The following is a 25,753-nucleotide window of genomic DNA, read 5'->3' on the forward strand; positions in this document are numbered from 1 at the left end:
TAACTTTCATGTCCACTTTACTTCATCAGTCTCTTCTTACAGCTCATACCCTGGCCCTTGCACCTGGGGCTGAGCCCTAAGAAACTTCCAAGTCAAACATCAGCCAGGGTCAGGTCGGACAGCTGGGCTACCCACTGAGAACACTGCAAAATAAATACCACGGCAAACACCTAGGATACCAAAATATAACAAAATACTTGTTTGGGGGGTGGGGTGAGGATTAGAGCCTATAATGCAGAATGTGGTAATAACTAACTCTTTCTTAACATGACATTCCTTGAATTTCTCAACCTAGTCCCAGTTTCTCAACCAGTTCAGCTACTGCATTCCACAATTTCCATACCACCTTGATGATTCATAAGCCTTTACAACTAAACCAACTGTTCTTAACATATAATATGACTTAGTTACCAGTAAGGCCTATAATTGAAATTCTTAGAGCTAGTTATGCACTATTAGCCAATTAATACACTTTACATGGGATTACAGGCCTCCATTTACTATTTGATAAAGGTACTGAGCTGAAGCTATAAATAAAGATTCCTTTTGCAAATTGTTTCTCTGCAGGGATTTTTACCTGACTACTGCGACATGATTTTCTTCTTTGTCAGAATGACAGGCTGTCATCTTCTCCAAGGTTTACAACTTCAGGGAGACTGTACTGATGAAAGGGTGTAAAACAAACAAACAGAAAACCAAAGATGCACCAGAGTAAATCAATAAAGAATTATAAACTTTAATTACATCAACAGGAAGAATTTCAAACCGTGTTGAGAATTTATATTTTAAAATTTAAATCTAGTTAATATATTCTAACTCTAACATAGCCCTCTAAAGATAGAAGTATTTGTGACGGCAGATGGGCAGAACAACCATTTAGGTAGCATCTAGGAATATTGCTACGATTACTTTACATAAATAGAAATCCATGTCTTTATTAGGAAGGTACCACACATCGTAGAGTAAAAATCCACGTAGGACAGGCTTATAAATATACATAAATCTCAAAATCAATCACAATTGAACATTAAGTACACAATTATTATAAAACAAATATAACCCACCAATGTCCATCTAAAGGCATAGTTCTTACAAAATAGTATTTTACAGACAGTTGCAAAAAAGTATATTAATACTCCTGGAGCCAGACTGTTCCAGCATATGAGCGCATCTGGGGGAATAAGGCATGTGGAGAAGGTGCATTGACTCTTCCAGGTGGTCAGGACATTCTGTGTGACGAAATGGTAACGGCTTTCGTGATCTGGGGGAATGGCACAACCGCCACGCACCCCGTAACCCTAGAGAATCCATGGCTCTCCAGAAGAATAGAACAGAACAGCTATTTGCCTAATAGCCAATATCCAGGGGAAAATGGAAAACATTAGTTGAATATCAGCATACTTTAAGTGAAAAACCCCAAAGCGCTTGATGGTTCGCTTAACTTTTTAGTCACATTTAAAATCACGTTAATAGCCACTATTTTCATGAAAAGGAATTTATATTTATCTATTAAATATGAAAATAACCAAGTACAACTTGAAACTAAATAACTGATTAATTGAACAAGAAATCTAATTAAATATAAAACATGGATAAACCCGGTTGCATCTACATGCCATTGACTCAGTTCACACTAGGCTTAGTTTCTTAACTAACAGTATAGAAAAGTCAAACTCAACAATGATACTTTATTTTATATGTTCTTAACAAGTCATAGAATGTTGAATGGAGGAGGCAAGGTTTAATAATGGATCCAGGAACCCTTTCTGCAAACGAAATTACTATAAACTCAAGGGTAGTTTGGCCTGTAATACATACAATGTTTTATCTCTTGGTTTTTAAAGTATTCACAAGATCAGAAACAGAAACAATCCTGACAAAGACCTTCAAATGGCCATGGTATGTGTATATAATAGGCATTTATGTATAAACACATACAGACCTCATCATGTATGTACAAATATATATACAAACACTCTGAGAATAATCAAACTGTTCACTAAACATAACCAATTCTATTTAGAAAACAATACAGTTATATACAGCAAAGTATTCACATCTCAGCATTTGACCTATTGTGGTGGTTCTCAAACATGTTTCCATTATGATACACAAGGTGATGCCATAGTCACATGAGTAAAACACTCCCATCCCGGGGATGTAACGGATTTAGATAATACTTAAAAACTGTCTAGAGGAAAATAAACTAGTCTGAACATTGTACAGTTGACCCTTGAACAACATAAGTTTGAACTGTGCAGGTCCACTTATACATGGATTTTTTTCAATAGTAAATACTACAGAGCTACATGTAGTAAGGCTGGTTGCATCGTTGGACCATGTGACCATGGATAGGAGGAACCGCGGACATGGGAACCACATATTATGGAGGGCTTACTATAAATTATAGGTGGATTTTCCACTGCCTAGAGGGTCAGTGCCCCTAACCCCATGCAATGTTTAAGGATCAACTGTAATCCACACCACGAAGAGCAACTGCACAGTGAAAGTCATTCACGATTGGCACAGCTTAGATAAAATAAAACTTACCCAGCTCTGACTTTACTGACACCTCTTTCACATCCACTCTGGAAAACATATTAGAATGCAAATTCTAATGGGAATGCATTATCAAGATAACAATCCATCAACTATAATTTAGTTTACAAACAAATTACTAATGTCGATATTTTTACAATTAACCAGTAATACATTATAATACATTACTCGCAGTGTCCTATACAATTGATCATGACACCTGGGCGTGCCTCTTAGCTGAGAGCAAGGGTAGGAAAACTACAGTCCACAGCCCAAACCCAACCTGTTGCCTGTTTCTGTATGGTCTGCAAGCTAAGAATGGTTTTTACATTTAAAAAGTTCTTTTTAATCTAAAGAAGAGTATTTGTGACATGTAAAAGTTATATAAAATTCAAATTTGTGTCAAGTTTTATTGGAACACAGGCATGCTCATTGGTTTACGTATTGTCTGCAACAGAGTTGAACAGCTAAGAGACTGCAAAGTCTAAAATATTTATCATCCGGACCTTTACAGAAAAACTTTGCTGACCCATAGGCTAGAACTAAGAATAATATACAACCTCAGTGGTAATACCCCTTAAGCACAAAATCCTGAATATAGACTGTAAACTTAATTACAGAAACAGTAGTAAAAAATATGTGGGATGGAAATCCATCCCTGAATTGTCCAAACCTTCTGATTTCCTTGATGACAAAAGCCAACTTAAAATAATTAAATATGGCTCTTGCATTTTGTCTGAAATCATGTTTGAAAATTCACCTTTGAGACTACAGTGGAGCAAGAAAAGGGCATTGGACTCCAAGTTAGAAGACCTGGGTTTTAGGTAGTCACTTTAAAAAATTAATTAAGACAAATACATTCTAGTCTTGTCCAATCTGTGTATTATTTTTTAAAACTACTAAACACACTAAAATGACTGGTAAAATAAAGAATCAAAATGTTTTTAAGAAGAGAAAAAGCCGATAGAAAGTAAAATGTACCCTTTCCCCAAATATAACTATAAAAAGTCCTTCTATTCATTGTAAATTGCTAAAGGGGAAAAAAAAGCACCTGGCTAATTTGAGTGTGGATAGTGGGTTCCACTTAATAAAAGTTTTAATGAATGTGCATGATGGAAATCACATCACCTCCCTAGGTCTCAGCTGCCCCTCTTTAAAATAAGTGCATTGGATAAAATGGCGTCTAAAGTCCTTGCCAACACTGGTAATTTATGCCAAATGCCTAGCCTCAGTTTCTTCATCTGTAAAATTGGACTAATCATAGAATCTACTTCCTATGGTTGTTGTGAGGATTAAACGAGTTAATCCTTGTAAAGTGCTAAGAAAAGCACTAAATACACTTAGCAGACATTATTATTCTACTTAGGCATTTACAAAAACACACTGGTTGGGTTTCTCCCCTGTAACAAGTACTATGTTAGAAAATGGAATACAGAGATAAAATAGAAGTTGATTCTCCTACATTACGTAAGAACGAATAAAATTGGAGTCTACAGAGTTTTAACTTCAATATGTCTATAAATTGATGATTCTCTGGGATGACGGTTAAATGCTGTTCTGCATCCCTGGTCTGTTGAATTCCCATTTCCGAACAATGATTATTGTTAAAAATGTCAACCCTGTTTTACAGGGCAAAACAGCATTGTTACGAAAGATCTTTCGATTTATGTTTCAAGGGACAAAAGTTCAGTGTTTGCTAAAGGAGTGATCACAGGTCGAAGAATATAAAAATGTTGACCAGTCTAGCAATGTATATGGAATACAAGCTTTCTGGACCAAACTTGCCATGGGAGTAGAGTTTCATTTATTTATTCATTCAACAAATGTTTGCTGGGTACCTACTATGCAGTCGTGTCTGTTATAAGGATGAGTAACAGGAAATGGTCCCTGCATTACGGAGTTAGCAGGGAGGACGAGCCAGCAATTACAGGAAAGTGAGATGAGTAAAATAATGGGGAAGCCGAGTGTGCTCTGGGAGCATTTGGCAGGGACCTGAACCTACTGATACTTAGTCCAGGGGACTGGAGGAAGAAATACTTACTCTGTGACCTGACAGGTGCATAGGAGTTCAGCAAGCCCAGGAAGTGGAGAATGTTTGGGCACAGGGAACGTCACGAGGGGTGAGAAAGCAGGTCTGAAGAACTGAGAGCAAATCAGTCTTGCTGGGACAGAGCAAGGTGAGGAGTGGTGACAAAAGATGATATTGGAGGTAAACAAAGTGGTTTGCATTTCACACTAATGGAAATGAGAAATCGTTGAAAGTTCTAAGCACAAATATGCAAAACTGGTAATCCAAGGAAAAACAATTCATGAAACAATTAGCTTGACTTGAAATGTAAGCAGAAGGAAAATCCCTTAATTTATTCCTTCCCTGCCTGCTACAGAGACTAGCTCAAGTCTCGATTTAGTTTTAACCTATTTATGGTGGAAATATTACACACATGAGAGGGTGAAATATAAAAATATTTGCTTTCTTATTTACAACGTGGGTGCCTGCATACTCAGTGTCCTCACTGCTACACAACCACTGTAGCTTAGAAGGTGATGCACAGGCCATCTTCAGCCAAGGCTGGAGGGCTTGGTTATGAGTCAGGTGGAGCCAGGGACTTGAACCCGATGACTTGAGTTTGAATCCATCACTCACTTGATGTCATTTCACCTCTGCCCACCTGCAATGAGGATTGTTTCTCCTACATCCCTTGGATGCACGCAGTAAATGTCACAGAATCTGGATGTTTTCCTTATGTTTTTTTTTGTTGTTGTTGTTTTGTTTTTGCGCGGTACGCGGGCCTCTCACTGTTGTGGCCTCTCCCGTTGCGGAGCATAGGCTCTGGACGCGCAGGCTCAGCGGCCATGGCTCACGGGCCCAGCCGCTCCGCGGCATATGGGATCTTCCCGGACCGGGGCACGAACCCGTGTCCCCTGCATCGGCAGGCGGACTCTCAACCACTGCGCCACCAGGGAAGCCCTGTTTTCCTTATTTTTGTTCAGTGCCAGAAGAATGTGAAAGCTTCTCCCAAAGGAGAGGCGGCCTTTCACTTCTGACATGGATTCCAAGGATGGCATTAGAAATCACAGTCTCCAGTGTTGTTAATCACAAAAACCACAAAGTTGAAGCCAACTTTAAAGCAATGGGGTGGGGAGTTGGGGGGGAGCCAGAAGACTCCATAACTCTACAGTGGAAATGTCTCAGCAGCATAATTATACCCAGAGACTCTTCCTCTAAATGGGCTGTTAACTCAGTCAGTTGGAATAAAGGAACATTTGGGTTCCTTTGAAAAAAGAAAATGCATTAAGTCAAGACATTATTATAAATTATGCTGACTGCCAATCCAATTTATGTCTGAACATTTGAACGGATACTCTAAGTAAATTCACTTGATGGGTCATTTCGCATTTGCTAATTTTAAAAAAATGTCATCTTTAAAATGTTTCTACTCCAAATCTCCAAAAATGTTAATTTATTATCAAAATGCCTTGAATATTCAAGATGATTTGTCTATTATAATACACATTTAATCATACTCAATATATGGTGACTGACAACAGAATTAGCTGTAACCACAAATGAACACCTTAATTTATTAAATACAGTGGTAGTAGAGTCCAAATTCTAACTTCTAAGAATGCCCATTTTTTTTATCATTAATATAATTTTACATCTTCAGGAACACTCACAGTTCCATTTCTAACCTTTCCAAGCAGCAAAAAAAAATGTGTTCTTTTAGCTACTTACTAATCCAGAAGACACTTCAAATAAATATGAACCATTTTCATATCACTATTATCTCCATCATTCTCCTCATTAGCTGTGTAAGTATCCAAATGCCTTCATGCTTTATGAAAATTTGAAAGTTCTTCTGCCTAAAAGGCTGGCTGTGAACTTGGGCCATCCAGTGAAGTTCTCCTTAGTATTACTCCAAGTAACTCTCTTGAGCTGTAGTTGGAAGAGTAAAGGTTGTTTAGAGACATGGTTTCTATGCCTAGCTTTCTCTACCTTGCTATGTGTTATCTTACCAAGTAGCCAAGGCTACATGGCTCGAGAGTCATAAAAAGGGAGCCTTCCTGGGTCTCAAATCCCATTCAGTACGATGGCAATAATAATGTTCATCAAGCCAACTCAGAGATGTTGGGAAGCTCAAATAAGAAAACATATTTGAAAGTGAGTGCTTAGAAAAGTTTTAAGTACTTTCCCAAAGTATGGGGTCATTATTAAACAATCCTCTTCGCTTAGAAAAGAAACTTGCTCTTTCTTCCAGAAAGCTGAATCATGTAAGTCTTTTTTTTTTACATAATAGAAGCTAAAATTATACTGCATATTTTTAAAAAATATACTAAAGACTTTCTAATAATGCATTGAATCTGTTGGCTTTGCAGCTGTGGTTAAGGGGTTCCCATCAATAAGTAGAAGGTCAAGGCAACAATGAGAAGCAGACAGAATGGAGAGGAGAAGGTCTGATAGGCAGCTGATGGCATAAAAATGTCCTCATACTTGTAAATACTGACAACACGCTCTGAAGTCGGTGGTGAGTCTATATCATGTCGGGTGATGGAGCCTTTAAAGAGGAAAGAAATAAAAAGGAAGGGGCAATAGAAAAAAGGTACAGATTTAAAATGATACATGCAAACCACAGAAAAACTAAACTTCAAAGAACAAGAGCTACTATTTTTTTTTCCAAATATATTTTTTATGTATGGCTCATTAACCACTCCTGACCACATGGACTCCCTTGCAGATGGAAGTCTATGGGATATCAAGTGGTAGCCTGCCCAGGCCAGACCAGAGAGGGTGTGGTGTGCTGTGTGTCTGTATGTCTGCATGTCTGTCTGGCAGAGTGGTGTGGAATGGTACAGAAAGTAAGAGGATTAAGATACCAAACAAGCCTTTGGATGGGAAACATTTTTTGACCTGTATGCAAAGGCTGCTTAATAAGCTGAAATTGATAGGAAGGGCCTGACCTTTGGATTAACCCATATGAAATTTAGGAGACTAAGGCATATGAATTTAGAGCAGACATCTTGGAAATAGGGCTCAGAGCGAGGGTTTTTTAAGGTACTATTTGCTAGAGAAGCTGTGTCCAACTGGACATGTCAAGCCCCTGCTGCAGTGTCCGTGCTGCCTCCTGTTAACACAAACCAAACGCCTCCGGCTGGCAAGAATTTTTCTCTCAACTGGTCCCATTCACCTCTCCTCCCTAACCTCAATCATTGGTCACCTACATGAATTCCCATGCTTAACTATGTACCTCCAATTCATACCTTTCTTGAGGGAAAGGCTAGATACAGCTACCAAGAGGCAGAACCAAACTCAAGCCCAGAGTTTTAGATTCCAAATCCCATCATTTAAAATGAGTTCATTTCTCCAGCCTAAGACATAGTTTATTTCCCAGGGCACTGAAAGTACTCAAAGGTATAACTGTAGGCCCACTGTCGGTAACCTGGGAAATAAGCAAATGGAAAAGGTGTCACAAATCTGGAGGCATCCATATGTTTTCCCAACTAGAAACAGGCAAAAAAAAAAGGGTATAAAATCTCCAATCGATCAATGGGAACAATTTGAAGAGGAAAAAAAGATCAGATTAGGCAATGGATATTTGATGAGAAAGATGCAATTCCCAGAATGAGTTCTCATACAGGGACTGAGAACAGCTCACTTCCATCCTTGGTCAGGCCATCAGGCTGATGAACCAGGAGGATTGCTGTAGACACAGTGTAACTTGATTTTAGCAGCCTCTCAAAGGCTTCATGATATGCTTGGGTCACTGTTGGGGAAATGCCGAAGAGCCTTGCCGCCCAGAGTGAGGTCATCAGTGGACCAGCTTGTTAGAAATGCAGAATCTCAGGCCCCACACTAGACCTACTGAAAACTGCATTTTAACAATATAGCCAGGCAATCCCCATACACATTAAAATTTGAGGAGTAATGGGCTAAACAATAGGATAATTTGGTAGATTTATGACCACCAGAATAGTCATAAAGTGAGTGTCAATCTCTAGAGAAGTCGCCAGAGGCCCTTTCCTGTTCAGTATTTTTCTATTTAGAGCATAGGAGTTAAGAGTACTCGCTGATTTTGAAGTCAGACAGATCTAGGTTTGAATTTCAGTTCTTCCATTAATTAGCCATATAGCCTTGAGCAAGTTCCTTAATCTCTCTAAAATGAGGGTAATTCCTACAATTCTGGAGGACGTGGTGAGGAGTAAATGAGACCATTGTGAGAATTAGAGTCCACATATCATATACAGCAGACATATGATCTGTTTCATTAAGCACAGAGCTCATCATATACTATCTTGTATATCTTGCTCTAACTAGGCATGTGTATAACTTGTCCATTTCTGTGTTCATGTGTATAAGTCCATTATAACATTCTGAAGGCAGAACATTCATATCGCCTTTCTCTCTTATGTTAGGCAAGTGCTTATCACTCTCTCGCCCAGTCAATAAGGACTACAAGCACAGCAGTGTTTGGTGTTTAATTCAGATACCAAAATGTAAGCTTACCCTGAATGGCTGGACCCCAAGCAAACAGATAATACCAACTTAAATGCAGATCAACAATTGTTTCATCTCTGGGAACATTCACAGGCCGTTTAAATCTGCAGGTGACCCGATTATTCTCAAAAACGCCTTCCTCATCTCTGGCAGGATTTCTCTGAATCTCCTTTGCCCACTGGCCTACGTTATAGAAGTGCTGTACGCGCACCCTGCCGTTGTCGTCGTGGACGCAGGCCATGACATCATCACCACCCTAACACGAAAGATGATGGAGAAAAAAGTCAAAAGGTGTGTCTTTGGCAAACTTTTCTGCTAGAAAGAAATTTCACTCCGAAATATACGATCCATTAACTCTGTAATTGGAAGCCCCACCCCCAAAAATTGTTCTAAAAGCCACTAAAAATCTTTAACCAGGGACTTCCCTGGTGGTCCAGTGGTTAAGACTTTGCCTTCCAGTGCAGGGGGTGCGGGTTCGATCCCTGGTCAGGGAGCTGAGATCCCACATGCCTTGTGGCCAAAAAACCAAAACATAAAACAGAAGCACTACTGTAACAAATTCAATAAAGACTTTAAAAATGATCCACATCAAAAAAATCTTTAAAAAAAATCTTTAACCAAGTGACCAGAGTTTGTATCACCATAGCTGACATCGAGTGCCTCTTAATGAGCCATTTAGAGAAGAATACATCACCAGCTCTCCAGCAGTCCCGCCGAAAACACAGACACTAACCTAATCATAAGCCAGCAATCAGACAAACCTGAATGGAAGGTCATTCTACCAAAACACTGGCCTGTAATCTTCAAAAGGGTCAATGTCGTGAAAGACCAAAAAGAAAAGAAAAAAGAAAAGATAAGAAACTATTTCAAAATAAGTAAGACTAAAGATACATGACAGCTCATGGTGTTCCTAGACAGACTCCTGAGTCATAAAATAAAAATTTCTGTAAAGGGCAGTATTGGGACAAAGGGCAAATTTGAAAATGGACAAGTATATTTGATAATACTATTGTATCTAGGCTAAACTTCCTGAATTTAATAAACTATATAATGAAAAAGAATGTCTTTGATCTTAGGAGATACCCACTTAAATATTTAGGGTTAAAGGGTCATGATATCTTCAATTTAACCTCCAAAGTTTCCAGAAAATAATAAAAATAGTAAGTAGTAGCAGCAGTCAGAGTTGTTGTAGTAGCAGCAGCAGTAAAGAGACATAAAGCATATGTGGCAAATGTTATTGTTTGAGAAGAAGTGATAGTGGTGGCAGTTCCACACCATGAATGTAACTGATGCCACTGAATTGAACACTTTAAAATGGTAAATTTTAGGTTATGTACGTTTTGCCACAATTAAAAAAGTTACCATTTGGTGAATCTAGGTGAAACATATATACAGGAGTTTATGGTCCTATCCTTGCAGCTTGTCTGTAGGTTTAACATTTTCGTAAAAAACAAACCAAAAACGTTATAGGTGTTCATCAGTTATAACAAATGTACCCTCCTGTGAGGGATGCTGATAATGGTGGAGGCTCTGCGCGTGTGTGTTGGGGGGGTATATGGAAATCTTCTGTACCCTCTATTCAATTTTGCTGTGAACCTAAAACTGCTCTAAAAAATAAAATCTAACGAAGAAAACAGTAATGCATCATTTCAAAAAAAGTTAAAGGTTATTAAAAAAGGGTTCCATTTTGCTTTTCCTGTGCATCAGGTTTGGAAAACTTTTCAATCTGTGCTTCTTGGAGTAATAGGAGAAGAAAAGAGAGACCTATATTTTATTTTTTTTGAGACCTATACTTTAAAGGCTTCTAGATAGCAAAATGTCAAACATAAAATCTGAACGCTCCTCACTCGACCTCCCTCCTCTGAGCCCCCTAATCTTAACAGCTGCATCATGAGTGCAAATGCATTCCAGGACAAGAAATGGTCAATTGCACTGCAAGCCAGCTTCTGGGATGACACACACACCTGCTGTTTCTCCTATTGACCCTAAAGTAGGAGATAAGTGATATAAATTAGTGTCCATGCCATCTTACCAGGTGGACCCACTGTCTTACAGCCTGGACTGAGAAGTGCATTCTTCTAGTGACTCTCCAAGAACGAACTCACTGGAGCTCTGATTGCTTAGCCTGATCCCCCAGTCTCTTCTTACCGCCCACATACAACCTATGTCCAATCCACCAGCAAAGACTGTCAGCGCTACCTTCAAAACATATCTGAAATCTGAGTCCTTCCCACCACGCCTGCTGCCATAACCCTGGTCTGAGCTGCCCTTCTCTCATTGGAAGAACCTCAAAACAGACCATGTGAAGAGAAGCAGCAGCAGCACACGCAAAGGTTCAAAGGCCTAAGAAAGTCTGGCTATTTGGGAAGCACCTTGGCACAGTGAATGGCAAATGATGACGCTCCAGAGGAAAGAGAACGCAGCAGAGGCACAGACAGAAGCAGAGGTGAGGGATGGTCAGCTACCTGGGTTCCTGCCTGTTCCCGTTCACAGTCCTTTCTGAGGACCAGATGTGTTCCTGCCCATGCGCACTGTGGAAGACTGAATCGTTGGACACAATTCTTCACTCCCTCGCTGTTATATTAGGTACGTACACCTTCACAAGGCTTCTTGCTAGAGGGAGTGTATTTCCCTGCCCCTTCATTCTGGGCTTGGCTGTGTGAATTACTTCAGGCAATGCAATATTATCAGCAGATGTGATGTGAACACAGGTTTGAAATAAGCTTGGATGGCTCTTGTGCTTCTGCCTCTGCCATGAGAAAAACACGCCTGGGTAGCTACTGGTTCCAGAATGATTAGAGAATACCTGAATCCGGGCCATGGCCTGGAGCCAAGCCCAGCTGAGTCCCAGCCAATCCACACACATGTGAGCAAGAAAGAAATGCTTCCTGTTATCAGCCGTGTAGTTTTGGGGGCTCTCTTGCAGCAGTACTGTGGAAATAACTAATGAATACAGGTACCACGAGACACCTTGTATTCTCATAACCAACACTTCCATCTCCGTTTAAGCTAGCTTGAAATTTTTTTTAACTTGTAATCAGAGAGCCGTAACTAGTATAATTGTTATAAGGATTTGATCAATTTACTTGCTTTACTTTGAAAAAGAAAATTAAATGCCAGAAATCGGCTTCTCCCATTTAAAAGTGGCGTCATAACTTAGGGAAACACAACCGTGCTCATTCTCTAAAGTCTAAAGTAGCACAGCAAACTAAAGAGAAAAATTAGCTTCTATCATGCTTTGTGTCTTACCATTTTCTTGTCTGAAGAGAATCCAACTGCTACCCAACCATCTGTGTCTGCACTCAGCTCAAATTCCACATCAGCCCCTATCATCCGGTAACTAAGGAAGTAGTCACAGGTCTCTGCATTACAGCCCGGTTTGCCATATCTATAGGATATATCAAAACAGATATTACTGCTTCCTCAGCCACTTACTCAAAATACATCAACAGAACATCTGTGTGTCAGGCAGGACGCTAAGCAATATTAATAAATAAATTAGATCTTTGCTACCTGGGATCTCAAAACCCCAGTTTCACTCAGGAGAGACCATGGAGACGGAACGCTCCTCTTTATCTACCTGCAAACTGAGGTCCAGAGATGGGAAGGAACTTACCGAGTGAATCAAGCTGGAACAGGACTGAACCTGGGCCTCCAGGCCTAGCCAGGGTTCTCTACGTGTTATTAGAGTTTCTCAAATATTAATTATTACTGAATTATTTCTGCATCCCTTTTAGAGAAAAAAAATTCTCTGAGTTAATAATTTAAATAATTTAAATTACCAGTTCTTTTCACTTACAAATTTTCAATTAAACTACAAAATTAAACTAACAAAAATGGGCAAATTAAATATAGATTAAACTACAAAACCAGGAACTTTTAAATTCATAGCATTCACGTGACAAATGAGGTCATTTCACTGAAAGCGACTTTCTGCTTACCTGCATGTAGCGTGTCTGAGTGGACTCTGCAGGGTCTTTATTTTGAGCATGTTCTTACTACTAGACATGACTCCACTCCCCTCCACTTTTATCTGTCTGAATTGCTCCACAACACTTATACATACAAGGCACCAAACAAATGCCTCATCTGGTATTCACTGGGCGCGAATGCATCATTTCTTCATAAAATTTGCTTTTGCTCTATCGGGCTACTTGGTGCTAATACAATTCAGACACTAAAGTATAGAGCACTGTAAGGTGGTGATCCAGATAACCAGATTATGCGTGTGTTAATCTGTTTAAGGAGCATCACTGAAATGAAAACATGAATTTAAATTTTCTTCCAGAGGACTTGCGGATCCTTTAAGGATCAGCAAGCCCTAGTTTCAGGAACACTGCTTTACACCATTTTCAGAAACGACAGAAAATTGTAGCAACGGGTGGGATAATCTAAGCTCAGATGGAAGGTATCTAAAAGTACAGGATGCAAGGCTGCCAAGTATTGACAGAGGAGGGAGACAAGGAACATGCAGCTCTGCTGGCAGATACCCTGAGAAGCTGGCAGGAGGTGTAAGCTCAAGACCACAGGAACTGGGCTGAAAAACCTGAAAAGGGTGAGGAAAGCTAAAAGAGGGGTGAATGGGCCAGAAAGGAAGTCTCCCTGAAGCCAGCAGGGCACTAAAATGCCTTCGTTTCTCAAAAATATCCCCTAATCACCAGAAGTATTCTTTGCTGGCTATCTTCCCCAATAATCGTATCACTGGACTTTTAAAAATTCCTTAGAAATACACTTGTAATCAAAGAAAACTCAAAAACCCCATGTTCAATTGTTTCTCCTTGAGCACTGAACCAAAAAAAAAAAAAAAAAAACCAAAACATTCAGTGCAGTGGCCATCAAAATCTTTACTCAAGGACAATTTGTTTTAGGAAATAAAGGATTCAAAGAAAAGGAGGCTTTCCCAACAAAGCACAGCTGTCTAGACGGGAGGCCCACTGTCTACACTACTGTTTTCTAGCTCCAGCCCATCACGTCTTGACAGCATACTACGAATAATCAGGCAGGAACTCACTAGATCTGAGACAACTAGCTAGACACAATAATCAATGCGTAATGACTAGTTAGTATCATACAGCTACCCATAAGTCATGACTATTGATTTGAAAAGGAACTGGGTCTCAGGCACATCTATTATTGCCTGTCCCATCCACACCCCTGCTGAATAAGCAGAGACATCTGTGTTATGTGATTCTTTTTCCTACAGCCAACTGGTTAGACACCTGAGCCAATGGCGTACAGTCATAAATGAAGACCTAGAGAAGAACGTTCTAGGGCCAACGGGCATGCTACAGCTCAAGGCTTGGAAGACTGAAACCTGGGGTGGCCATCAGAAACAAGCCGCATCTCTGCTGAAGTTATGAGGGGTACAGGTCCCTGGTTAGAGCGAACTGCATGCAATTTAAATACTACCTTGAGAAGTAAAATCAAAGTCTTGGCTTTAAAGTTATCCAACTCGCAGATCTACCAACCTAAAGCATCCCTTAGTTTTTCCACAGTCATCCACTTTGATTTTGGCAAATGGATCCACAGGAGGAGCAGTAGGGAAAGGGTAACCTGGCCAGTGAGAATAAATAATGGTTAGAAAATCCAGGAACAACGTTTCCAATGAGAAATGCTTCTTTTTAGTAGGTTGACTATTCTCTAGCGCACGCGTCTAGAAATGGTGAAGGCCTCAGAAAAGAGCTCTGTTGAAGCCTAATCACCCTTCTCATGAGGGGCAGGTAGGGGCACACATCTTTGAACCCAGCCTTGCGTGTTAACTGAGAAAGGGCTTTTTCCTCATTTACAGGTAAGGAGCCTGAGGCACTGAAAGAGGACATAATATCATACCCACTGGCTCACCACTGTCCCCTGAGAGTGTGAAAATCACACTTTTATACAATACACATGTTCTAAGAGAAAAAATAAATGAAACATTTCTATATTTGATAGTAGAGGTTTTCCATTTATATCTATATGTTATAATATGATTTTTCTGTTTCTCTGAACTTCCGTTTTTCATTAAGCTGTATAGAACATTTTATCTCACTAATTCTTTAAACAAATCATTTCATGCATCTTTCTTAACATCATAATGCATTCAACCACACATCAAAGGAAAGCCTGCATTATGCTTCCAGTCTGTGACACAAATATTTTTCTTCTAGGCTGTCCACTCCCTGCACCATGTGTGATTCATCTTGTATTCTCTGCCCAGCACAGTGCTTGACACTGGACATTGAATGATTGTCAAATGGATAAATAAAATCACCCATAGATATTAGGCAGTGCGAATACACTTAAAAAAATTATTGTATTAGTTTTTCTTTTCTCACTATTCTGAAGTCCTTTCTTTGTGATTTGTAATTTTTTTAAATGAGGTTTTGTTTACTTTGTTTCATTAAATTATACTTTAAAAAAAAAGCCAACAGCAGATGCAAACTATTACATTTAGAATGGATAAATAAGAAGGTCCTACTGTACAGCACGGGAAACTATATTCAATATCCTGTGATAAACCACAATGGAAAAGAATCTAAAAAAAGAATGTCTATATGTGTATAACTGAGTCACTTTGCTGTACAGCAGAGATTAGCACGACATTGTAAATCAACTACACTTCAATAAAAAAAAAAGTCACCAGGCCACATTTTCCTGGTTCATATCTGTGCTCTATGGACAGTTCATCTCTACTACCCTGGATCTTGATCACATACTAAACTATAGCCCTACCTTTTCACCATCTTTAAGTACTTGGGCCAGATGCATTACTTTTTCTATTTTCATGCTTATTTTATGCTAAGTCGTAAATCCACTCAAGTACTATAGACTGAGTCCCACCTTGAATGAGTTTTTTGTTTTTCTCTTACTATTTATGGAGTTCGATGCTACTATGTTAAGCATCATCCTATATGTTCTTCCTCTTATTTCTCACTACAATGCTGTGGCTATTTTTTCTCAGCGTATTTATCCAGGAATGCAATGACTACTTATGTTTTTAAGGTTCTATAGGTGTCTGAAAAAGACAATCTCTTGTAATGTTGCTTCTGACGCAGGTTTATCATTTCCTTCCATCGTCCTTACTACTTCCTAGCATCTAGAATAATACATCAGCATATAGCAAATTTCCAGCTCAATAAATGCCAGTAATTATTACTATTGGATTATTATTACCATTAAATTTTTAAACTACCCATTGGGTAAGATTGTCTCTAGAAGAAGAATGGGTTTCTAAGCTCCAAATAAGAGCAAGTTCTGGAACAAAGCTCACTTATAAATGTATTGAACTAGCTTATTAATGTTGGTAAATGGCTTATTTCTCAGGGCTTTTCTAGCACTGATTTCCTATTTTATATGCTTCTAAATCTTGGAATGAGAACTTTTTTTGTCAAATGAATTTGGGCATCATTTAATAATATCACATTTTCTTCTCATTTTGTAAGATGTTTTGTTTTTTTAAGTATAAATTTATTTATTTATTTTTCACTGCACTCGGTCTTCATTGTTGCACTCAGGCTTTGAACCACGTGATTAGAGGTTTGGGGCTTTGAGCTAGCCCTGCCTCCAGGGAGGGGGTGAGGGGCTGGAGATTGAGTTCAATTCTGTAGCTAATGATTAAATCAACCATGCCTAGGTAATGAAACCCCAATAGAAACACTGGACACTGAAGCTCAGTGCAGCTTCCTGGTGGTGAACACACTGATATGCCGGGAGGGTGACAAGTCATGATTCCATGGAGAGGAATCCTCTCCTTCCAGGACAGGACATGGAAACTGCATTCATGAGCCCCCCAGACTCTGCCCTGTGTGTGTCTTCATTGGCTGTTCCTGAGCTGTATCCTTGATACTAAAACTGTTATTGTGTGTACAGCCCATTCCTGAATCCTTTGAGACATTGTAGTGAATTACAGAACCCAAGGGGGGTTGTGAGTGGCCCCTGGATTGGTAGCCAGTTGGTCTGAAGTGAGGCTAGTCTTGTTGTGGACCATGCCCTTTAACCTGTGGGGTCATTAGTGCCAGAACTGAATTTCAAGACACCAACTGTGGGGTTGGTATCAGAATATAAGCAAAGCAATATTATATTTTTTTTCCTGAAATTAAATGATCTACTATTTGGAATAAAATAAGTTTGGACCACGTGCCAATATTTAAGCTCCTGTATCTCAGCTACAACCCAGCCTCTACAGCCAGCTGTAGGATGGGCTAGTACTCTGCAAACCACATCTCTCCTTTGCCAGCTGGCTAGGTTCTGCCAAAAGAAAACATTAAAGGGAGGTTGGGAGGCAGGAGGAGGGAAAGACCATTTGTTCCTGTTTGATTGCTGTCCAATATGCAAGTCCTCAGCAGCTCTACTTCATCCTTGCATTGGCAGTCGGTTTGAGTTTACAGCTTTTTTCTAGACTCCCAGGACTAGCCTCTTCAAAGGAACCAGCATCAGCTGGGCAGACAGCCCATTCTCAGAGGATGGGCTGCACCTCTGGGGTGGGGGTGGGAGTGGGAGGTCCCTTGTCTGAGCTCTTGGCTCTCACAACCTCAAGCGCTTCTCTCTGCTCTCTCAGCCCCAGGGCCGGCAGCCGCTTCCCAAAGTGACTTTCTCTGAGCTCCCTTTTTGCTTCTGCAGTCCCCTCAATACCTTTTCAGACAGCTCCCTGGGCTGGTTATCCTGTTTTAAAAAGCTTAAAAAATTGGTTTCTGTCTTTCTGACTAAACCTTGATGGGTAGAGAGTAAGTGTATTAATCTTTGAATAGCAATACAATGTAAATGTTTGTGAAAAACCATATCTTATTAGCAGTTATCATCTTGAAGCCTAGAGAATAAAGATATTCAATTGGATCTGTTTTACATGCACTGTACAATTTTATTGGAAAATTATGTTTATTGTAGAATTTTAATTTTTAAATACCCTAGGTACACAGAATTAACGATATTTCTTGATTTATGGAACGCTCCGTTGTATGGATTACAACATTTTTTTATCCATTCAGGGGCTGACAGACATTTGGGTTGTTTCTACTTTGGGGCTATTATGAATAATGCTGCCATGAACATCTGTGTACAAGTCTTTGTGTGAACATATGTTTTCAGTTCTCTTGGAATAGAATTGCTGTGTCATATGTTAACTCTACGTTTAACTTTGTGAGGAACTATCAAATTATTTTCCAAAGTAGCCGCACTGTTTTACATTCTTACCAGCAATGTACTGTGGGGGGGTTGGGGGAAGGTCCTTTTTTTTTTTTTTTTTTATTATAGCCATCCTAGTGGGTGTTAAGTGGTATCATTATGATTTTGATTTACATTTTCTTAATGACTAATGATGCTGAGTATCTTTTCATGTGCTTATTGGCTATTTGTATATCTTCTTTGGAGAAATGTCTATTTAGAGCCTTTCTCCATGTTTTAATAGGGTAGGCTGTCTTTTTATTATTGAGTTGTAATGTATTAGCTTTTTTTTTTCCCGGTACACAGGCCTCTCACTGTTGTGGCCTCTCCCGCTGCAGAGCACAGGCTCCAGACGCGCAGGCCCAGAGGCCATGGCTCACGGGCCCAGCAGCTCCGTGGCATGTGGGATCTTCCCGGACCAGGGCACGAACCTGTGTCCCCTGCATCGGCAGGCGGACTCTCAACCACTGCGCCACCAGGGAAGCCCTATATTAGCTTTTTACTCTCTGCTATGTCTAGGGTTATTTCTCCCTTTTCTCATTCCTAATATTATTTGTCTTCTCTCTTTTTCTCCTTATCAATCTTGCCAGAATCCTATTGTGAGAGTTAATTTTATGTGCCAACTTGGCTAGGCCAGGTGCCCAGATATGTGGTCAAACATTATTCTGGATGTTTCTGTGAGAGTGTTTTTGGATGAGATAAACATTTAACATTTTGTATCAGTGGACTCTGAGTAAAGCAGATTGCCCTCCATAATGTAGGTGGGCCTCATCCCCAGCTGGACAGAACAAAAAGACTGACCTTCCCCAGGCAAGAGTGAATTCTGTGGCAGGTGGCCTTCAGACTTGAACTATAACATCGGCTCTCTCCTGGGTCTCCAGCCTGCCAGCCCACCCTGCAGATTCTGGACTTGCCAACCTCCAAAACTGTGTGAGCCAACTCCTTAAAATAAACTTCTCTCTCTCTGTCTCTCATCTATATATACATACACATCCTATTGGTTGTGTCTCTCTGGATAACACTGACTAATACACGTATCTACTTCATTCATATTTTCAAAGAATCACTTCTGGCTTTTTTGATCCTCTTTATTGAATATTTGGTTTCTATTTCATTAAATTCTGCTACTTCATTATTTCTTTCCTCCTACTTTCCTCAGAGTTTTTCTTTCTCTAACTTCACAATTCTTTGGCACTTCTCCTTTTCTTCTATCAACGTTTAAGCCCAACAGTCAACTCCCTCCAGGGGTTTCTGCCTGGACATTCCACAAGCAAAACAATTCCAGCCGCCCAACACTGAGCTTCTCCACCTCCCAAATGCCCTTCCTCCTATGTTTTCTATCTTAGTGAAGAATCCCACCACCCACCCCCAGTCTCCCAACCCTGAAACCCTAGATTCCTCCACCTGGAACATTTCCTCTGTCACCATTCCTTTCATTCCCACCCTGAAACATGAGCCTGCCTCTTGGCTATTGTACCGCCTCCTATCTGATTCCCCCACTTCCCTTCTAATTCTTCCACCAGCGCCAGGTTTCTAAACCAGAAATCAGATCTTGTCACAACGCCATTTGAAGACCTTTACTGGCCTCTCCCCACCCCCTCCTATCTCTCCTACACTCACTCGTCTTCCTTAGTCCTGAGATGTATGCGTCAGACACCCAGCCATGCCAGCTTCTGCTTTTCCCCTTAGCTTTATCCATGCTCCCACTTTTTTCTTCTATTGAAGTATAAGTTGATTTAGAATGTTGTTGCTCCCACCTTTTTATTACTGGTTTTTGGTGGTTTTGTTTGTTTGTTCCTTTCCCTCCACTTTCCATTTTAGTGCTTTCTTTCTCTTTATCGAAAATTAAAATTTGGACGAAGACCAAATAATATTGGTTTGAGGCAAAAAAAACCTTTCTATTCTCCTTCCCTTTCCTTCTTCTCACATGTGCCCTGTAAACCCCTCCAATTAACTGTTCTGTCTTGGAGGATGAAAGACATTTTTACCTCCCTTCAAGAGGCGCTTATTGTCTTGGTTCATTTCTCCAGGTTCTCAACATGCCTCTGTTGTTTCCATTCTTGTCTAACACGCAGCCACTATCTGTTCCTCTTTTGCAATCCCTTGAGCCTATTTTGCCATACTCCACTAGGTGGATAATGGCTTCTCGTTTGCTATTTATTGCTTCTAATTAACTGCTTGGATCACAGCCCTCAGGTATTAATTTGGTACTCAATTCCTTGAAGTTTTAACCAGAAATTATCTGTTCAAATCTCTGAGAGCTACTGCATCAGCCTATTTCTCTTTCTGGACTGCCTGAATCGTTTCTGCTTATCAGAACCATATAATGAAGCAAAAATGTCAAGGGACTTTGTAAAATGGAACATTCCACCCACGTGGAGCCCGTTTAGCAAAGCTTTCATCATGGCACTCCACCACTCAGGAACCTGTAGTTCCCAACTGACTACCCCATCAATTCCAAGCCCCTCTTTTCAAGTTTGCCCATAAAAATGCCCCATCCCGCCTGTTCCACTGCATTTCCTAGCACATGTGTTTAGAAGAGAGGTCCACGGGGGCCCTCTCTTCTAAGCACGCTGGACACCTCGCACCACCTTATCCATAAAGTCAATCAACAACAAACCCACCCGGTTCTCTGCTACTTTCTAGCTGTGTGACTTTAGCTACAATATTTAAACTTTCTGGGGGTCAGTTTCCTTAACTCCAAAGTGGGAATAGCAGTAGTATCTAAGTCAGTGTTGCTATAAAGATTAAAGTTAATATGGGTAAGGTACTTAGGACAGTGACTGGCACACAGTAGGCACTTAATAAAAGTCAGCTCCAGTTAGTGTTATTATTGGGTTAGATTCATGGATATGAATTAGATTATTTATCTTTAAATTATTTACCTTTTCTGTGATTTGTTTTGGTTTTATTCTCCTGCCCCCAAACTATATATATATATATATATATATATATATATATATATGCTGTTTCTACTTTGTCACTGAAAAAGGTGACACTATCTTTGTTCAAACCAACGTACTATAAATACTATAAATGAAATACTATAAATGAAAAAAATACGTGTGCATGTGCCTCTGTGTGTGTGTGGGGGGGGGTCTTTTTATTCTCAGTACGTATATATGCACCACAAGGGGAAAAGCATCCCAAATGTTTATATGTATGGGGATGAGTTATGTATCCACGTACAATACACAGTAGACGCAGGAAGAATATAGGCAGATGAAGGAACTCCTGCCCTTCCCCCCAAGCTCTGTTCTTCTCTCTACTGCCTTACTAGCTCTTTCCCAAGATGGGAAAAATTGTGGTCAGAACTCAATGGTCAGAAACTCATTGATTGACTGGGCCATGTTTTACAAGTGGTCAGACTACTATGCCTTAAAGATAAGCAACCTTGAATGGTGTTCCTTGTTTCCTTCCAAGGTAGGATATGGCCCAAGGGCAAGCCAGCTACCATCATCCAAGTGGCTGGCTGATGAGTCTCAGGGTTTGCTCCTCAGACCTGGTCTGTAAATCTTAGCAGCAAGGAAAACGGAGCAGCAGGCTTCACTTAGGACTTAACCCTAAGCCAACACCCAACTCCATTTTTTTCAGAGAAACCTCAGAATAGGAGGTTTGCCCATAATCATGTGGTGATCTGTTTTATATTTCTACTGTTGTTCTGAATCTATAGATTCTGGCTTTGAGAACCTCAAGGGTAAGAGGGTATGAGTAATAGGAGTCAAGCACCAAGAACCTATCCAAGCTGTTAACCATAGAGAGCACAAAGGGTCACAGCACGGTTAGACAGTGTACTCTGGGAGAATATCTTGCCTAGTGGCAGGGAATGGGGGGGAGGAAAGCAGAGAAGCCCTCTGAAAGAGGCAGCAACTGAGCTGGGGCTGTAAGGCTGAGTAGTACAGGCTAAGACATTCTGAAATGAGAATGTCTTAGCCCGAGAATTCTGAAAACTAGCATCATTAAACCAAAATATAATTTAAATTTAAAAAAATGAACATGTTAGGGGGTGATGAGAAACATCAAATCAGCCAGTGTTCAGTCTGTGGCCTGGGGGTCTTGGGCAACCTGGACACTGGAGAAATGGTCTCTGGACAAGGTGGGTAATGGTCACTGGGCTCAACCAGAGTTTCAGGGAATTCTCCATGCCCACCCCATTATTCTAATTCTCTTTTTCTGATTTCATACTACTGGGCTACTTTTTCATTAAAAATTCAGTTTGTCGGCAACTTTGAACCTGAGAAGGGGGTACCCTGCATTGAGAAAACAGCCCAGTCACTAGAAAAAGACAAGCCCACTTGTACTGATAGAAAGATAGAATTGTTTAAAGGTACTATTTCTACCTCTTCATTTGCCACTTCCTCCAAAATCAACTGGTCTCCCTCCTTCCTTCTCCACTGAACTCATCCCAGGAAAATCCACCCATTACCTCTCATTTCCTGAATCCATCAACTATTTTAACTCTTCACTGGGCCTCCCCATGGCATGGGACACTCTTCCTGATGCCTTTTTCCTTCGTCTCCTGGGTGGGAAACCATTCTGGGACATTTCCTCGTTCTGCTTCTCCATCTCTGGCAGTACCCTTTTAAGGCAGTGTCATTGATTATTTCTAAGGATCTTGGGAAAGTCTCTACTCAGGACCCACAAGGCTAAAGCCTAGGCCTAGGGTAATCTAGTAGACGTGCTTCCCCTGGGAGGCTCACCCCACAAACATCCCCACTAGCACCCAACAGATGGTTGTAAGATCAGCCTTTGAAGATAAGTGAAAGGATCAGAGAGAAGGGTAGAATGGGCAGTGAAAGCTCAGAGTGAGGGAAAGGAAGGAGTGAGAGATGGTTGTAAATGAAAGTTGGGTCAGACAGAAAATTCCAGATAAAGGAGTTGAAGCTTCCTCCAGGGAGTAGGTTGGAACCATTGCAGATTTTTGAGGGTTAGAGCCAGGCTTCAGGTTGTATGTGCAGAGTGGGTGAGAGTGCCAAGCAGACAAACTAGAGATTTGTACACATCACAGGCCCTGCTACCCCTGTAGGGTCACCTCACCTAAGTGCCCTCCCCCTTTTGTCTCACCAAAGTCTCTCACACTTCCTGGTTCAACTCTATAAAGCTTTCCTTTGGGCTGCAGCCCACCTGATGTCCATGTTCATAAAAGTGCCTGGACTATACAACTAACTTCATTCTCTCTATATATACAAACTGACATAGAATCTGACCTTGTTCTCCATTTGTTAGATGCATGTGCCCAATGAGAATATAATTTCTCATGTGCCACCTTTAAGTCACCTAGCAGTGTGCTAGGCTGACTATGAACAGAATAACTACGTATTACATGCTTTCAAAAAGAGATGGATTTTGTACTATTTATTCTTTTATAGAGTGACAGATTCTACTTCTGCTTGTTGTTCCCCTACTCTGCCCCTGCATTCTTTCCTTCTCCCTGACCACATGGCTACCCAGCTAGAACACTCTACTTTTCAGCCTCCCTTGCAGCTAGGTCATGTAATTAGGTTCTTGCCAAAGAAATGTGAACGGCAGTGATTTGTGCAACCAGCCTAAAAGGTAATTGTTTGTCCTGAACTTCCTCTCTTTCTCCTTTCCTTAAGCTTGAACAAAGACGTGCAAGCAACTTGACTTCCACACAGATGAGGACAAAGCCTTAAAGGGTGGGGGAACAACATCAGGGAAAGAACCTAGGTCCTTGAATGACCTTGTGGAACAGAGCTGGACCACCTGCCCAGACCAGCCAGACTCAAGTGAAAGAAAAATAAACTATCTTATTTAAGCCACTGTATGTTGGGGTCCCTGTTTCAGCAGTTAAGCATCTACCCAACTAATGTATTTCCCCAAATCCATTTCTCCATATAATACAGTAAGTCCAGCTTTTGAATTGGGCATATTACTTCCCAGATAAAGGCTACATTTCCCAGCCTCCTCTGCACCTATGTGTGACCATATGACTAGGTTGTGGCTAATGAAGTGTAAGTAGAATTGTTACATGGGCCTTCTGAGCAATCTCCTTATAAAGTAGTCAGTGACCTTCGACTGCCTACTTCTAGATTTCTTTACGTGACAGAGGAACTTCTATCTTATTTAAGCTATTAATGTTTGTTTGTTGTAGGTAACTAAACCTAATCTTAAGTAACAGATACATCCAGCGTCATATCATCTGCTGGGACACACAACATTTCAAAGCCCAACTTGATTCTTGGATATTCCTCTTAGCAGAAGAAAAGGAAAATCACTTTCCAAATTGCAGAAGTAAGAAGCCAGTTTCCATTCCTTCTGAAGAAAATCAGCTTGGCTTTTGTGCTCACTGAAACACTGCCTCTACAGGGAGGTCATTGAGGGACAAACACCCTGTCTCTGGGCCCACCAGGCCCCAACAATGGTGGCTCACACTAGGGATGCATGACATGTGGGAAGACAGTAAAGAAGTGGGATGGAAGTGGGGAAAGAGATGTGACCCGGCTCTCATGGGCAGGGCAGTGAGCACGAACAGAACGCTGAGCTTGGGACACTAGCCACTGCAAATTTAGGTCCATACAGACAGGGAGGAAATAAGGCAACATCTCTCTTTAAATTGGGATTTCTGCTTCCCACCAGCTGCTCTTATCTCACACACCCTAGGCCAGATGGCAGTCTCCTCCCTTACCACCCTCTACCCCAATCCCTGACAGAGACAGAGAGTGGAGGCCAGATGCTGAAAACTGGGGGAGCCTAGACTCAGCCCCACCTGTCCGCAGCTTCGCAGGACTTGGCTGACCACCTGCCTCTCCCGGCCTCAGTCTCCCCACCTGTAAAGCCAGCAGCGGGTGGAAGGCGCTGACAGCTCTTGAGACCACTTGTCCAGGCGGATGGGTAGTGGGAGCCACGCGCTCCCCGTCCGGGCCTCGGCCGTGCCGGCGCTGCCTCCATTCGCATCCTAACCAATTGCCCGCCCCCGCCCCCGCTCCTGCCGCCTCCGGTCCCCGTCCCGGGTCTCCGCTCCCGCAGCCCCTCATCCTCCCGCAGCCTCACCCTCCTCGGACAGGTAGCGTAGGTCGTAGAACTCCCCCGCGAAGGTGCCGTAGGAGGAGTCGTGGCGCGGCACCGCCTCGTCGGAGCCCGAGTCCCCCCGCGCGCGGCCCCGGGGCCCCCGGCCCCCGGCGCCCGCGCCGTCGTCCGCGGGGCTGGCGGCACAGGCGACGGGCCCGGCCAGCAGCAGCAAGAGCAGCGGCGCCCAGGCCCTCGGGCACTGCCGGCGCGGCCGCGCCATCGCTATCCACCGATCCCGCAGCCAGGCCGCTCGGGCCGCAGCAGGGGCGCCGCGGGCGCAGGGTCGGTACTGCGCGGCCGCCGCCGCCAGCACGCGTCCGCCCCCTCCCGCAGCCCGCGCAGCCGCGGAGCCGCCCGCACCCGCCGCCTCCCAGCCTCGGTCTGCGCATCCTCGCTTGCGCCAGAAGCCTCCCCTTCTTCCTAGCATCCTCTCCTCCTCGCCCGAACTCTCTTTCTCTGCCTCCGTTCTTCCTCCCATTTCTCCTCCCTCCCTCCACGAGTCTCTCACAGACACAGATTTGGCCCTTCTACCCTCTTGCTACTACTCAGAAAGTG

The 25,753-nt window shown here is 41.7% G+C and overlaps 1 protein-coding gene across 5 annotated transcripts; it reads right to left on the reverse strand.

Moving 5' to 3' along the window:
* Positions 1–716: 716 nt before the first annotated feature.
* FRRS1L (ferric chelate reductase 1 like) lies at positions 717–25,526 on the reverse strand. Of its 5 annotated transcripts, none has more exons than XR_012332626.1 (6): positions 25,181–25,526; positions 14,500–14,584; positions 12,281–12,419; positions 9,041–9,287; positions 6,275–7,094; positions 717–5,810 (listed from the first exon to the last, which is right to left on the reverse strand). XR_012332626.1 is itself a non-coding variant. In XM_073806361.1 (6 exons), exons 1-6 carry the CDS (start codon positions 25,416–25,418, stop codon positions 6,403–6,405), a joined length of 846 nt encoding a protein of 281 aa, XP_073662462.1. In that variant the 5' UTR covers positions 25,419–25,519; the 3' UTR covers positions 717–6,402. The 5 variants fall into 5 exon arrangements, 3 of the variants coding, with proteins under 3 accessions (XP_073662462.1, XP_019801939.2, XP_073662463.1); XR_012332627.1 differs by having other exon boundaries at positions 717–2,588; positions 4,580–7,094; XM_073806361.1 differs by having other exon boundaries at positions 717–6,475; positions 7,031–7,094; positions 25,181–25,519.
* Positions 25,527–25,753: the final 227 nt, after the last annotated feature.

Source organism: Tursiops truncatus, chromosome 6, assembly GCF_011762595.2.
Source record: "Tursiops truncatus isolate mTurTru1 chromosome 6, mTurTru1.mat.Y, whole genome shotgun sequence".
Taxonomy (NCBI): Eukaryota; Metazoa; Chordata; class Mammalia; order Artiodactyla; family Delphinidae; genus Tursiops; species Tursiops truncatus.

Bases quoted from the DNA above. Each gene is read 5' to 3' on its own strand.
- FRRS1L (XM_019946380.3), bottom strand. From the start codon at position 25,418: ATGGCGCGGCCGCGCCGGCAGTGCCCGAGGGCCTGGGCGCCGCTGCTC. The intron at 14,585-25,180 runs GTGAGGCTGCGG...CTCACTGGCCAG, and splicing joins ACGCTACCTGTCCGAGGAGG to GTTACCCTTTCCCTACTGCT. The intron at 12,420-14,499 runs GTTGGTAGATCT...TATATCCTATAG, and splicing joins AAAACTAAGGGATGCTTTAG to ATATGGCAAACCGGGCTGTA.